The sequence below is a fragment of the Ascaphus truei genome, chromosome 6, assembly GCF_040206685.1.
Source record: "Ascaphus truei isolate aAscTru1 chromosome 6, aAscTru1.hap1, whole genome shotgun sequence".
NCBI classification, from domain to species: domain Eukaryota; kingdom Metazoa; phylum Chordata; class Amphibia; order Anura; family Ascaphidae; genus Ascaphus; species Ascaphus truei.
In genome coordinates this window covers 42,989,411-43,004,961 of record NC_134488.1, presented here as the reverse complement: position 1 = coordinate 43,004,961, position 15,551 = coordinate 42,989,411, and the positions used below count along the sequence as shown (strand labels likewise).

The following is a 15,551-nucleotide window of genomic DNA, read 5'->3' as shown; positions in this document are numbered from 1 at the left end:
CCGTATCCAGTTATGGCCTCAGAATAATATAACACAGTTAATGCAGAGGTCACTGAATAGGGTCTCTGCTAGATGGAAATACAGAGGTTCACTGAGTGGAGTCTCCCAGATAGCAGGCAACAGAGGCACTGTACTTAGTCAGAGTGCTCCTGGCAGTATAAATCAGTGCATAAGATGTTGTCCATAATGAGTGTTGCACAGAGTGATGTTGCCCTAAGTGTGTGTGGGTTACCCCTAATAATGCTAACAATATGGACCGCCCAGATAACACTCGGTTTAAGGAGAATGTCTGTCAGAGGAGCGGCTATAGTATATGCTGCTATCAGGTACAGTGACCTCAAAAAATACCTTCTGACTGACCACCCATAGTATAACTTAGCTTTATGGGGACTGGGGTTGTCCGTGGTCACCAGAACGTGATGACGTCATCACACCGAGCGGACGCCTCCTAGCAGTGGGATGAGACTGCTGCGGCTGCAGCTGCTGACTTAGCAGGCTACAACCCTTCAACTCGGCACCCCGCCCCCTCTGCCTACACTGTAGGATCGTGAGCTGCTGCAACGGACAACCCCAGTCCCCATAAAGCTAAGTTATACTATGGGTGGTCAGTCAGAAGGTATTTTTTGAGGTCACTGTACCTGATAGCAGCATATACTATAGCCGCTCCTCTGACAGACATTCTCCTTAAACCGAGTGTTATCTGGGCGGTCCATATTGTTAGCATTATTAGGGGTAACCCACACACACTTAGGGCAACATCACTCTGTGCAACACTCATTATGGACAACATCTTATGCACTGATTTATACTGCCAGGAGCACTCTGACATAGGGCCTCATGCAGAGAGCAGCGGTAATGTGAATAGCGGCATTTATTGGAGAGAAATGCCTGTAGAACGGCAGGTACTGGCGAGTTTTAAAAAAAGCGCCATTTTTTTTTTTTTTTTTGTGTTTCTCGCCGAGCTACCGGAGAGAACCTAAATTTCCCCTGTTCTAAAAATATCCATATTCAGAAAGGCGCGATCGCCATCTAGTGGCTGATCGCGCCAATAACATGGAGAGAAATTCTCTATTTACCTCCGCCAAAAAAAGTTGGCAGGAGGCTGGCCAGAGGGAGAAGAAAAAAAAAAAACGCGATTTTTTTCCCAACAGTTTCAACAGCGCTCATAGCGCTGGTTGAAACTCTCCATATGCAGAAAGGCAGTTTTATGCCCTTTCTGCATATGGAGAAAAAAACTCTCCAATAAAGCTAAATTTTTTTGAACTCTCCAATTTAATCTAGCGCTGCTCTCTGCATGAGGCCCATAGTACAGTGCCTCTGTTGCCTGCTATCTGGGAGACTCCACTCAGTGAACCTCTGTATTTCCATCTAGCAGAGACCCTATTCAGTGACCTCTGCATTAACTGTGTTATATTATTCTGAGGCCATAACTGGATACGGTCACTGAACCGTGCCTCTGGGCACTAGCAGAGCACGCTTTGTGCTTGCCCTACGCAGAGGTTACTACTCACTAGCCACGTAGTTAATAGCTATGTATGTGGTTTAATTTATGTTATATGTATTACTCTCCACATCATTCGTTGACTTCATTTGTGTTCTGGAGTTGACATACACCCCCATTCCTTATGGTCTATGTATACGGATGTAAGGGCTTTATTACTCACGAACTGTATATGAACCGCCTCTTCAGATCTAGTATCAGCATACTTTTTTCTATAGGTGTGCCGGTTTTTTGATAATAGAATTCCTGCCAACAGGACAGGTTTTCAAGTCTGAAGTTACTTTGTGGCGAGACTTTGCAGTTTTCTGCAGCCCACGCCTTCTTCAGATCTAGTATCAGCATACTTTTTTCTATAGGTGTGCTGGTTTTTGATAATAGAATTCCTGCCAACAGGACAGGTTCTCAAGTCTGAAGTTATTTTGTGGCGAGACTTTGCAGTTTTCGGTAGCCCACACCTAGGTGGTGTATTGTCCCCACTATCTTCCATACACCTATTTAGGAAGATCTTTTCTTGGTTTGTTTTAAGGGACTGGCCGTGGACTACTTCTACCATTTCCCTCTATACAATATGTTCTTACTATTTGGTGATTAAAAGGTTTTTAATGTTATCAACCATATCGCTCTGACTTACCTTTCTGAGTGCATTCAAGGAGGAACTTGTCTGTCTGTTTATGTTGGTGTTTTAACTATAAGATTCCAATAATTTATTATGCGACACATTGCTCTTTCTTTTTTTCTTTTATCTTTTGTTAATTTTTTTTACTGAAAGGTAAATAATACATAATAAGCATGTTAATTGTAACAGTGTGTGTAGCATTCTTGTCACATTTTTATAGTACACATTCCTCCCCCAATAATGGTATTGAAAAGCACAAACCAGGATTCTGCTTCGCTACACAATGACGAAATTACGATTGACCTGAACCTACAGTATGAGAGAACAAACGTGTGTGTTCTCACTGCAGTTCTGCTACACTTTGAACAGCATTTTCACCTCTCAGGATTCGGGACGAGAACCAATCCGTGTATTTGAACCTGTTTTATTACATGTTTTGTGTCTCCCGGCAGTGAGTTAATAAAATAGATCCATGTGTATTTAAAAAGGTGTCTTATTGTCGGTCTATGTTTTTCAATGTTTTTACCCAGCCCATTTTAAAGATGAACATTCATTTTTCTCTAGTCCTGGGGGTAGTGTTGCTGATCCAGCCTTGTAATTTCGCCTTCTTAGCAGCTCAAGAGATTATCGCATTTAATAATGCGTTTGTCTATTATATGATCTGTATCTTCAGTGTTTTTGATCGTTCTGAAAATAGCCCAGTTAAGAGTAAGCTCACATTTCCGTTTTCTCATCTCAAAGCAGCAGTTATGGACTTCTTTGCAGAAGTGATACTTTTTCGCACGTTCCCAGAAGTAGTGCAGTAAGTCCGCAGCCGGGCTGAGCACTTTTTGTAGTTTTTTGTTTATTTTTTAGTATACTTACTTTGAGTGTGAGCGATGTTCTGTGCATCAGCTTATATACCATCTCTTGATAAATTGCAGGGATTCATGTTAACGTTTCATGGAATAATTCGTGTCAGGAAGCTCTGCACGCCATTTTTGTAACCCTCCTATTATTTTTGTATAATCTAAATCTTTTCTTGTCCCGTTATATATGGTAGATGCCGAAATCCTTTGCGATAATGGCAAATGTATCAAGTCATCCAAATGGTTTCCAAAATCTAGGTCCGCCAACAACTCTTGCACATAATGCCCTGAGTGCAGATATGCATATAACTGTGTATATTCCAGTTTCTATTCTTCCGGAAGATATTGGAACGTGTGATCCAATTTATTCATGAATTTTCTGATCTGTTTTAGGCCTTTTTTTGCCCACAATTAAAAAGGAAATCCCGCCTTTCCCTCTTGGCAAGCAATATTTCCCACCGAAGGAAGATGCAACGAAAACATTTGATTCAATTCCAATTTTTTCCTGCTACTTTGCCAGGCTTTCTATGTATCGGCGATGAGTGGGTTCTCCTTAATTTCCCTTGGGTACATTCCTGTTCTGTCTCAGTCTGGGCTCAGTTTCTATTTAACTTGCTCAAAGTACTAATTGAATGCAGCGTGGTTATTTGTTAATTAATCACTATCTTCGTTTGGGACCTTATGAAAAAAAAAACCCCTCCTCCTGCTCTTCTACTTCTGTTCACCTAGAACGGATCAATCAACCTCCAAAGGCTAAAACTAGTGAGATATATGGGCTGTGGGTCCCAAGCAAATGGCATTTTGATGGAAAAGTTCTTATTTTTATCAGGATAAAGTCAAATTGCTGATGCCAAAAATCATCGAGACTCAGAAAATCAGGGAGAATGATGGCAGGTCTGCATAGATTTCGGGTTGTCAATCCCATTTATCCTACATTTGGAGGGAGTGTCCTACATTTGTAGACCTGTTAGAAGATCTGAGAGGTCCCACAGAGCTCGACTGTGATGCTCCCAGCTCCAGTGACTCTCTCCCCTTGACCCCCCTGATTTCCGAGATACTTACCTCCGAAGGTGCCCCCACAACCATCCCGATTTCTTTCAATTGCAAAGTGCAACTGAAACACTGGTCCAGTAGTTTAAAAAAGAACAAAATACATCGAGCAAGTTCAACCATTTTTAAAATGTAAATCATGAATGATTTGGAGTAATGATTGATGATTGATGATGGTGATGATGAATCGGGGTGATCTGCCAGTTGACACCTCACTTTCCTATTTTTGGGGGGTTCTTTTCTTTAACTTGATTAAATCATGTTATATACGAGACTGACATCAGATTCATCATGAAGGATTACAATGGATTTTGATTCTCACTCTCTCTCTTTCTTTCCCTCTTTCTCTCTTTCTCTCTCTTTTTCTCATTTTCAACTTTGTCTCAACTCAAGATCTATCTCAACGGGAACCTTTTTGATTGGCACCCTAGGCAAGTACCTGGCCAGCCGCCCCTTACTCCGCCACTGGTTGCAGCAGTAACAGCGGCTGGCACTGGCTTTTCTCTAGAACTCACATTCTCAATCTGCATCTTCACGTTCTCAGTTTCAGTACTACTAAAACTAGTGCTACTACTACTAGTACTAGCCCTAGGAAGACTTGAACTTCCGTTCTCAGTTTAATGATATATCATATATATACCTTACTTATACCTTATATACCTTATGAGATATCATTGGATGATATGACACTGGGGTTTTTTGTTTGCTTTCCTCTGGATCAATAAGGAAAGTATAGATATAGGATAAAGTATCTGTTGTCTAAATTTAGCATAGGTTGAACCTGATGGACGCATGTCTTTTTTCAACCTCACCTACTACGTAACTATGTAACTACGTAACTATGTAACAACTTGTTATTCGATTAAATACTATTGACGGATGTCAAATGCAACACATGTTTGTTTATGAAAGTTTCTGGCGCCCATCCTTGTTATATTTAAGCACCCACGCCCAGCCTGCACCTACCCAGCACACTGAAAAGGCCTGAGAAACTGTGCACTGCCAATGTGTATACAGGCATACTACCTTTTTCCCACTTATCGATGCACGTACTGTACTGCAATCGTCATATATACGTGCATAACTGATGTAAATAACGCATGTGTAACAGGCTCTATAGTCTCCCCGCTTGCGCACAGCTTCGGTACAGGTAGGGAGCCGGTATTGCTGTTCAGGACGTGCTGACAGGCGCATGCGCGAGCTGCTATTTGCCTATTGAGCGATATTTACTTACTCGCGAGTGTACTTAAAGTGAGTGTCCTTAAACCGGGGTATGCCTGTAGTAGAACTGATGGGACCTCCTTTAGAGCCGGGTAAGGAGGGTTACATATACATTATATCCTAGTAATAATTTATATATATATATATATATACATATACATACAGGGCCCGACAAACTGGGCAAAACCCCACTCGCATCCCCCCAAAAGTCAGTGGCTCACCCCCCCTCACGACACTTACCTGAGGTGGGTGGGGTACAGCGGCGGGGTCCGACGGCATGGTGTGGCCTTCTCTGTCTTCTCCCCTGCAAATTCATCTTTTCCCCCTGCAGCTCCAGTTAAAATGGCCATGCGGCATCAAATGACGCCGGACTGCCATGGCAATGGGACACGGTGACATCATGATCATCATGACAACATGATGTCGCGTATCGTGGCAGGCTCCATGTGATGTCACGACGTCACGTAGCGTCCCATTGCCACGGCAATGCGGCATCATTTGTCGAGCCCTGTATATATATAGAGAGAGAGAGAGCGCGAGATGAGAGAGAGAGACTGGAAGAATATACATCACTCTCTCGCAGTATTCCTCCTATGCTGTTGCTGGAACTGGCACTCGGTCTGTGGTTGGCCTGGCACACTGGGTGCAAAGTAGAGACTGGCAAAACTGTCAAAATTCCATTCCCGATTTCATGCTTGACAATCCAGGGGGATTCATTCAAATTCGACATTCACTGGAATTCGGATTTGACAGTCCACACACGGATTCTGAATCTGTCGGTGACGCATGCACGCTAATTTATTTAGCAGTTGCCAGTTGTATATATATATCCCATCAAGCGTCCCTCCAAATAAATTAGGGAGACATGCCTAAAACAGTTCTTTGTACCTGGATTGAAAATATCTGTATTAAACCTTTGCAAAGGGATTTAATAGGATTAAAAGGATTTAATGCCCCGTGTACATTCTATATAAATGAGATTGCACAGATCTGGTCTAATAAGATGAAAATGTATAACATCCAGATAGTATCAAGAACATTCGTCTACAAATAAAAATAGTGCTTTCTAGTCAAACCGCAGTTATAACTGTGTAATCCCAAGAGCAGCAGAGGTGGCATCCATTTTCTTCTAACCCAGTACAGTGAGGTTGCCCATGTTCTGTTACATTTTTATTTAATGCCACCTGGCCTCAGTAACTCATAGCCCTCAGTACATATTATTACTTTGTGCTTGAAGTACTCTCAAAGATACAAATACAATCAACACAATAGATATCCCTTTGAGGTATGCTGTTAGCAGGCATTGTTCACTGCAACCCATCAGCTGGTTTAGCTCACACTGCTAGAGCTGCTGTTCTGAGTAACAGAGGTTGTGTGGGTTTAACTTCTGATCCTGTTGGGTCTGACACCATACCCCATTCCTAAGGAGGCTTAGACTTGTCAACCCCAATAACACTTTGTGTGCTTGGGAAGCAAGCGGAATCACTTCCTGCAGTTTGTAGAGTTTAATTTATTGTAAAATAAAGTATTTCAATTCAGTATGTGTCTGGCAAAGTGAATATTTGTGCCCCTGTTCAGTTAAACCGTAGGCATTTTTGTGCATATCTGTCATGCAGCACCAACATGAGTGCATATACCTGTAGTAGCTCCCTCCTCTGGGTTCCATTAAAAACAGACAACTTCCACTTCCTGGTTGACAGTTTAATGTTCCATGTGGAGCACACCTGGGATACCTGTGAGATATTATAATAGCTGGATTAGCTACATGTGTGAGCAGTGTCACACCCAAAGTGTCACATATACAGTGTCTGTGGAGTTAATTTTGGAGTTGAAATTGGAGGTGAACAATACAAGATGAACTTGACTCTGCACTTCAACAACAACAGCAACTCTGCAGCTGTGTGAACTAGATGCTCTGATAATTTGTACTCTTCCTATCCTTCAATACCTGGGAAGTATCTCCTCCTGTATCTCACTATGCTCTCCCTAATACTTTTTCTATTTCCTGTTTCCTCACTCCTTTGTAAACGTTTCTGTTCTGTCCAACTTCCTCACTCCCCTCCTATCCACATTTCTTCATCTCTCCTCCCCTCCACCTATGCCTGTGCTTATACACTGCACCCTTATCTATATACCTCTATCCCAACAACTTCCTTTCCCCTCAATAAAAAGCACCACCACAAACCCTTTATTCACACTCTCTATCTATCTACTTCTTCCTGCTGCTGGGGATATCTCTCCTAATCCTGGACCCAGTCATATACCCACCTGCTCTCACCCATGCCTCCCTGCCATCTCTTCCCTTGCTAATTGTGTTAATACTGACTAACTTTTAAAACTCGACTCACATATCAGGCATCCCAACTGCCGGGACTCATTGCTATTGTCTCACACCCACAGTCACTCCTACCAAGCATTGTGACCAAGCACTGCCATCTACTGCACTGATTCCCTCACCTGCTGTAAATCTCCCAACATACCACTTAGATTGTAAGATCATCGGGGCAGGGATTTCCTTTACAATTGTCTGATTTTGTTGCACTTATTGTATTATTATAATTCCCTGTACTGTATTTTTTGTGAAGCGCTGAGTACTCTGTGGGTACTATATAAATAAAGACATACATACAATACATACAATACATACAATACATTCATACAATTCATACATACAGGGAGCAGCTCAAAAGTAGAATGTGAAAGGATTACTCCCTATCAGCTGGTTCCGCTCTCACTGCTAGCTAAGCAGCGGCTGTGGGTTCTGCACCTGTTGGATCTGAAATGATTCCAGTCATTAGGTTGGTGCCTTAAGCTTTTTATGAACTCTATGTAGTTGGTATGGAAATCCTTTTAGGAAGTGTGGAACGGGACTCATTGAAATATACTTTGCATATCATTAGCATATCACCCAGGGGTGCTCCTTCTTCAGCAGAGGCATGTCGCCCTAATTTATTTGGTGGGATGTTTGGGAGGGATCTCCCCGCCTCTCCCAGACAGGGAGTAGACAGCGGTCAGTCCAGTGCTATGGCCAACGCCAGTTCTCAAGGGCCACCAACAGGACTGGTGTTGGCCACACCTGGAGGTAGAGAAGTACCTTTCGTTACTTACAGTACTTTATGTGAATCCTGAATGATGCTGCTTTATTCAGAGTAGGAGATATTAACTCTGCAGCTGGGGCCACGTATTGCTAAGGCCGCGCTTATAGTGCCGTCGACGGCGACAGCAACGCGACATCGCATGAAAACAAATGTCATATGCACTTATAGTAGGACCGACGGGACGGCGCGACGGCTTGGTCGTGATCGCTGGAAGTCCGTTCAATTTGATTTTTCCAGTGACCGCAGCTGACGTCAGCGTTGCTGTCGCATCACTGTCGCAGGCACTATAAACGTGGTCTAATTCTGTAAGTGTCCGTACACCTATTCTGTACATATGTATTATATGCGGGGGAATCTAACACATGGGGGTTAGGGGGCGTGTGCTGAACATACAGACACAACGTTATTGTGGGTAAAAGGAAAGTGACAAAAACCTTCCACCGTACAAGGTGCAGCGAAGACAAATGATCATTAGTGAATTTACATATGTTCCTCATGTCGCACAGTGGCTAAACTGCAGAGAGGGATTCTGGGTAATTACATGCAAATGGTCACACTGAGTTTGTCACCTTTTGCTTCCAATCTGTTTTAAACAGGGATATTTCAAACCTAGAGCTTTGCCTGCTGCATTACACAGCTCAATGTCAGTCTGCAACTACTGAATTCTGTATTATATGTGCCCAACTCTTAGCACAGCCTAATCTCTAACTTTTCTTAACATGGAGAAGAAAATAAATATATATACAGTATGTCTTTGTTGATATCTATATAAAGTAAAAGGTCCAGGGAGTGTATATGGTGATGGTGAATATTGTGAGTGAATTTTAAATTATACGAATTTTGATTAATAAAATAAAAAAAAAGCATAAAGTGTCACTAAATCCCCATCCCAAATCAAAATCAAATCATCGATGAAGTGTTTATAAAAAGTGATGTGTTTTCTAAAAGGATTAAGACCACCAAAAATAAACATAGATTCCCACCACCCCATAAATAAATTAGCATAAGACGGTGCAAAACTTGTGCCCATAGCTGTGCCTTGTAGTTGTAAATAAAACTTGTGATCAAAAAGAATGTAATTTTGAGTGAGTTAAAATTCTATTGCATCCCAAATAAACGTGGTGTTAAATTCATTGCTACCTGGACCCTGTAGAAAATGACGAACAGCCGCCAATCCCTGGTCATGATCGATAGCTGAGTACAAGGAGGTCACATCCATGGTAACCCAGATAGATTGTGACCCTCATTTGATATTTTTAAGGTGAGTGATGAGATCACTCAAATCCAAAATTAATGATGAAAGATCTCTACAAACGGTTGTAGATATCTATCAATATATTTTGATAGACCATCTCTCAAAGATCCAATAGACGAAATGATTGGCCTCCCCGGAGGGTCGACCAATGTCTTATGGATCTTTGGGAGATGGTAAAAAGCAGGAATAACAGAACATGGATTAACCAAAAATCTTATTTCATATTTATTCAACACATTGGTCACTTTACCCAGTTCGATCAAGTCTAGAAAGGCCCTGAAAAGGCATCTGTGGGGTCACCTGGTAGTTCAAAGTAGGTGGTAGGGTCCCCAAGTTTGCGGTAGGCCTCCTTGAGGTAGCTAGCCCTACTCTGAACCACCACCGCCCCACCTTTATCCGCATTTTTAATTACTAATGATGTATTGCTTTGTAATGATTTCATCGCTTGTCTTTCATTGACACTAAGATTATCCCTATGGGGATATTTAAATGAAAAGCCCGCCGCCAAGAGTCGTAGATCTCTAATCACTAGATTTTCAAAGGTAGATAAATAATGACTCTTGGCGTATTGGGGGTAGAAGACAGACTTCCCTTTCAGGTCAGATTGCCAGACACTAAAATCTGGTATATTAGTTGATTGTGAACTCTCTTCATGTTCACCCAAGAGATCATTAAGATCTTTCAAATCTTGTATATCACAGACGACAGAGAAGCCCAATGTTACATCCAACATGACAGAAACACACAGTAAAATACTTATATATTCTCTTGAAATAGGGTCATTTAGTTTAACCCTTTGGCCAAAGCGTTGTAAGCTTGCGAGCCACGACAAGGCAGACACCCGTTCGCAAGTCCTAACACTACCAGATAAAATACTAATATACCTCTATTAGGATTAAAATTCTCATTTACCTCTATTAGGAGGGAGAAAGACCACAGTGGGTCTATATCCAGCAGAATGAAAGGACCTGCAAACTAGGGAAGTGGGGAGGGGCGGGCTTAAAACCTGGGAAGGAGGAGCCACTAACCACAAGCACCTAAAACAGCTGAGAATAGGTTAACAAAACACAGAACCCCAGCAAGCTCTTTTTGGGAACCCCTGAGCTCCCACAAATATATATATGTGCCAAAATGGAGTGCTATTGAGCGTGGCATATGTATACAACAGACGACAGAGAAGCCCAATGCTACATCCAACATGACAGAAACACACAGTAAAATACTTATATTTTCTCTTGAAATAGGGTCATTTAGTTTAACCCTTTGGCCAAAGCGTTGTAAGCTTGCGAACCACGACAAGGCAGACACCCGTTTGCAAGTCCTATAGCACTCCATTTTGACACATATACATATATATTTTTTGTGGGGGCTCAGGGGTTCCCAAAAAGAGCTTGCTGGGGTTCTGTGTTTTGTTAAATCTTGTATATCACAAGCATCCCTGAAATAGGAAATTCCATCTCCCCCCCCCCCCCCCCAAATTATTAGAGGTTCCCCCATTCGTATTATTTTCTTTGTTTCAAATGTTTTATTGTTTTTTGTCAAGAGATATACAGCATACAATAGACAAAGCTTTTGGGAAAGCGGGTCATGGAATCCTCTATGTGAGCAGATAGGCGGAAAACAAATACATATCCATACATATTAATGTATAATCTTATACATAGCCTATCCTTTATTTATACCAAGATTCCCTTTCAATTTCTTTATGGGGAAGCAGCCGCTTCCTTGGATATCTCTTTAAGAATAGTAAAAGAATAGGAGAGAGAAAGAGGGGGAAGAGAAAAAGAGGGAAAGGGAGGGCATTCGTATTATTTTCTATGGAGAGATTTTCTTCCTCATCAGACATTATGTGGATGAGTTTGTCGTCCTTTCCCCTCCATCCGATATATCTGGTTTCCTCTGGGGAAAAAAAGCCTTCAAGGTTAATTTGCGGACACATTTTTGAACATCAATTGCTGTGTTAAATAAGTCCAAATCCATGGCCGGAGCAAATTTTAACCCTTTATTTAATAGTGATATTTCTGAATCGGAAAGTTCTTGTCCTGAGATATTGATAACGGGTGAAACGTCCTCTATGATTGGGTTTTCCTCTTCTTTGGGATCCTGTCTCCATCTTTTCTTCTTTCCCCTCCTGGTTCTTTTTGATTTTTTTGAAAAAGAGGGAAGATTTTTTGTTGCCGTTTCCCAAATTTTTGTTTTTTTGAAGAGGAAGGAGCCTCTTGAAAGGATCTGTAACCCCCTGTCACTGCACTCTGTCTAGAGCCTGAAGTCGGAGGATGGGCCTGATATCCTGACTAATCTGTCAGAAAATGAATCAGAGTGAGAAAAGTTCCCCACATCAGAGATGTCTGAGTCCCCCCCACTGGGTTGTTCATTATTTCTTGTTTTTAGTATATCGATTTACGTGGTGTTGATCTTAATTAATTTTTCCTTCCTGGCTTTTTTGGGAACCTTGACTAGTACGTTCTCTAACGGGAAGAATCCGCTGCCAACTATAAATCTGTTTCTTCTCATAATCAACGCGGTCACTGTTGTATTTGCTTTGTTTTTTAGCCATAAATTATTTCTCAATATTATCAATTGTGGTAGACAACATTGTGTCAAGCTCTTAACCCCCTCCATCTCCTGGAACTGTTCTAACTGTGGTTGTAATTCTTTTACTTGTACTTGCAATATTTGTCTTTCCTTGACTTTCTGTTCCACAATTAGCTTCATTAGTTTGAACGAGCAATGAACTAAAGTTGCAATCCATTGCTGTTCAAAGGTGGGTGCTGGTAATGCAATGATGGGGGCACCAGGAACTTTATTCATACAATATGTACGGTCTGATTTCTCCACTCTTTGTATCGTTTATTTTCTCTTCCCCAGCTGGCCCTGATCTTGAGCATTAGGGAGGTGCAGAGGCTTTACTCATCCTGGGTTACCTAACCGATCCCTTTCCTGCATAGTGACTGTAGTTCTCCATCCCCTGGAGAACTCTTATAGGCCTAACTCACTCCTCTCGTTCTCGGTATCCCTGTCTCGGTTAATGAATGCCAACTCATTGGCTTCTGGGTTGGAGTTAGCTATGGACCCTCTGGTTGGATGGAATCTGCTATGCCTTGGGGTACAGCTCAGGCAACCCCTTCTAGGCATAGGCTTCCTCCATGTGACCCAAGAAAGTAGGGATGAGCCATTTCTATGGACCGTAGCTGGTAAGGGCATTAACCCTTACTACAAAACAAGAAAGGGTATACCTGCCCTATTAAAGACTCATCTAGACACTAACTTATTTACACTATACACAATGAGGCCCTTCCACAGTGACTCCTCTATGGAGTGACTCCTCTCCTTCCAGATCCTTCTCCTTTACTATACACTGTATATATATAATACTGTTGCATCACAGTCACCAGGCAGAACTGGGCGGGGCTTACCCTCTATGGTCATAGTAATCCCAAGGGCGGCTGCACATATATATTTCTAAAATCTGCTTTATAACTCAGTCCTGCTCGCTGTAAACCATGCAATAGATATGAGCCCCAATGAAAGCCGTATATAGAGTATATTCAGCAGTATTTGTGCATGTTGCTGCAAGTTATATGGAACTGAATCTGTTATATTAAAAGGCTACAACTGTCTTTCTTTGTAGCATTCAACAGAGAAGGTGCCATGCTCTTGTCTAAACCAACAAGGCCGCCATCTGCAACACAATGGCATTGGCTGCACCCAGCAGCAGCCTGGACCTGCAGCAGGACAACGGATCATGTGTTCGTAACCACATCAATGACAGCCGGCTGAAGGTGGATGACCCTCGGGCGAGGAGGAACTCCATCCCACCAGTGCAGACTCCCACCGCCAAGCACATGCTGGCTTATCTGCCCCGAGGCCCCACGGACACCAGCAGATATGGGACCTTCCCACAAAAGGTGAGGTTGACGCAGGCCCACATCCACAAACCCCCTTCTCTTGTGTGATGTTAACCTAACTTAATGTTACGTTAAGACTAATATCGTGTTTACAAAGGACAGCAACATCACTTTAAGCCGGGGGGGGGGGGATTACGGTGGAGGGGGGGGGGGTCAGCTCCAGTCCTCAAGCCCCCCCACCAACCGGTCAGGTTTTAGGGATATCCCTGCTTCAGCACAGGTGGCTCTATCATTGAGCCATCTGTGCTGAAGATGGAACTGATTGAGCCACCTGTGCTGAAACAGGGACTGATTGAGCCACTTGTGCTGAAGCAGGGACTTATTGAGCCCCCTGTGCTGAAGCTGGGATATCCTTAAAACCTAACCTGTTGGGGGGGCTTGTGGACTGGAGTTGAGCACCAGTGCGTTAAACCATGGACATTAATGTAAATGACATTCAAACGATATACAAATGAGGCAATATCATAGCAGTGCATATCCACTAATGACTGTTAATGTTAAAGTGTGGCTAAAAGCATCACTACAGGCGGCATTGTTTGTTTTGTAATTTTTTTTATTTATAGGATTGAAGCAGGGGGTCTCCGGAGCTCAACTGTGTTAATTTCAGCTCCGGAGACCCGGTGCTTCCAGAGAAACTTACCGACATAGGGGGCGCCAGTATGTCTGCCGGTAGCAGCTCCGACGGGGCAGGTTGGGGCTAAATTAATGGGGGGCTTTAAATGTCCCGGGTTTTGCGGGCCAATAGGAGACCATGGAGTCATCCCTTGCAGGTTCCTATAGGGCCACAAGATGAGGCACATTGAAACAGCAGAGAGATACCGGCACCCCTTACGGAGCTCAGTATCTCGGTATACAGGGGCTCTCCCGAGCTGAAATTAACATAGAGACCCCCTACTTCGATCCTATAAATAAAATACAAAAATAAACTAAATAAATAATGCAACCTACTGTATAGTGATGTTTTAAAGCTGCATTTCAAGCAATATCCTAAATGTGTTATTTTTCTGCACTATGAGGAAAATACTTGTTGCATTTAAAGAATTTTTTTTTTTTTTAAAACACTTTTAATGTATTATAATGGGACAAGCAGTTTTGTTTCTATAGAAAGTGCATACAAAGGAAACTTATCAAAATGTGGCGCTCTAAGTAATCAGATATAACCAATAATATTATAAATAGTACAGTGATACTTATACAAATATACGATGCAGCTGTGACCCAGTTGAGGTTTGCTCAGTCAATCCTCATATAGAATAGTAGCGATGAAATGTCCGGGAAGCGCAATATATGTAAAAAAGAATGAAATACAATGGTGATAGTGCAATATTGTTAAGGTGAAATGGATAATCTCAAATACAGATGACACTGCTCTCAATATATACTCACAAACGTGTGAGGTTATTCAGGCACATAAAGGTATCTTTTAAGGTATTGTTGTTAGTCCTTCAGTCATCAGGAGATACAGCAGTCAATGCAGCCCCATACAGATGTACTCCCAGGAACCTTAATCAAAGATACGACTGGACATAGTGCAGACTGTATGTATCATTTATGAAGGTAAGTTAAACAAGTTTACACTCACATGGTTTCAAATAAGGATAAGCATTTAGATCTCAATGGATCTCTCCGGCCGGGTGAATGGTGTTTCAGCTCCCCCTCTCTCGTGGCGTGCGTTCCACCGGTGCGTTCCAAACACCGGAAGTGATGTCATCCGCCGCGTCCACTTCCTGGGGTTCCGGCCGTCTCAGGGATAGAGCGTCACTCTACGCGTTTCACCACATAGACTCCTGATGAAACCTATGTGGTGAAACGCGTAGAGTGACGCTCTATCCCTGAGACGGCCGGAACCCCAGGAAGTGGACGCGGCGGATGACATCACTTCCGGTGTTTGGAACGCACCGGTGGAACGCACGCCACGAGAGAGGGGGAGCTGAAACACCATTCACCCGGCCGGAGAGATCCATTGAGATCTAAATGCTTATCCTTATTTGAAACCATGTGAGTGTAAACTTGTTTGACTTACCTTCATAAATGATACATACAGTCTGCACTAT

At 42.5% G+C, this 15,551-nt stretch overlaps 1 protein-coding gene across 1 annotated transcript in view; it reads left to right on the top strand.

The window, feature by feature from the left end:
* LOC142496934 (G protein-activated inward rectifier potassium channel 4-like) overlaps positions 1-15,551 on the top strand; it is a 48,714-nt gene that overhangs the window by 21,109 nt on the left and 12,054 nt on the right. The window contains exon 2 of the mRNA XM_075604050.1: positions 13,221-13,497. Within this exon, the coding sequence (XP_075460165.1) occupies positions 13,282-13,497 (216 nt within the window). The 5' untranslated portion in view covers positions 13,221-13,281. The remainder of the gene's footprint in view (positions 1-13,220; positions 13,498-15,551) is intronic.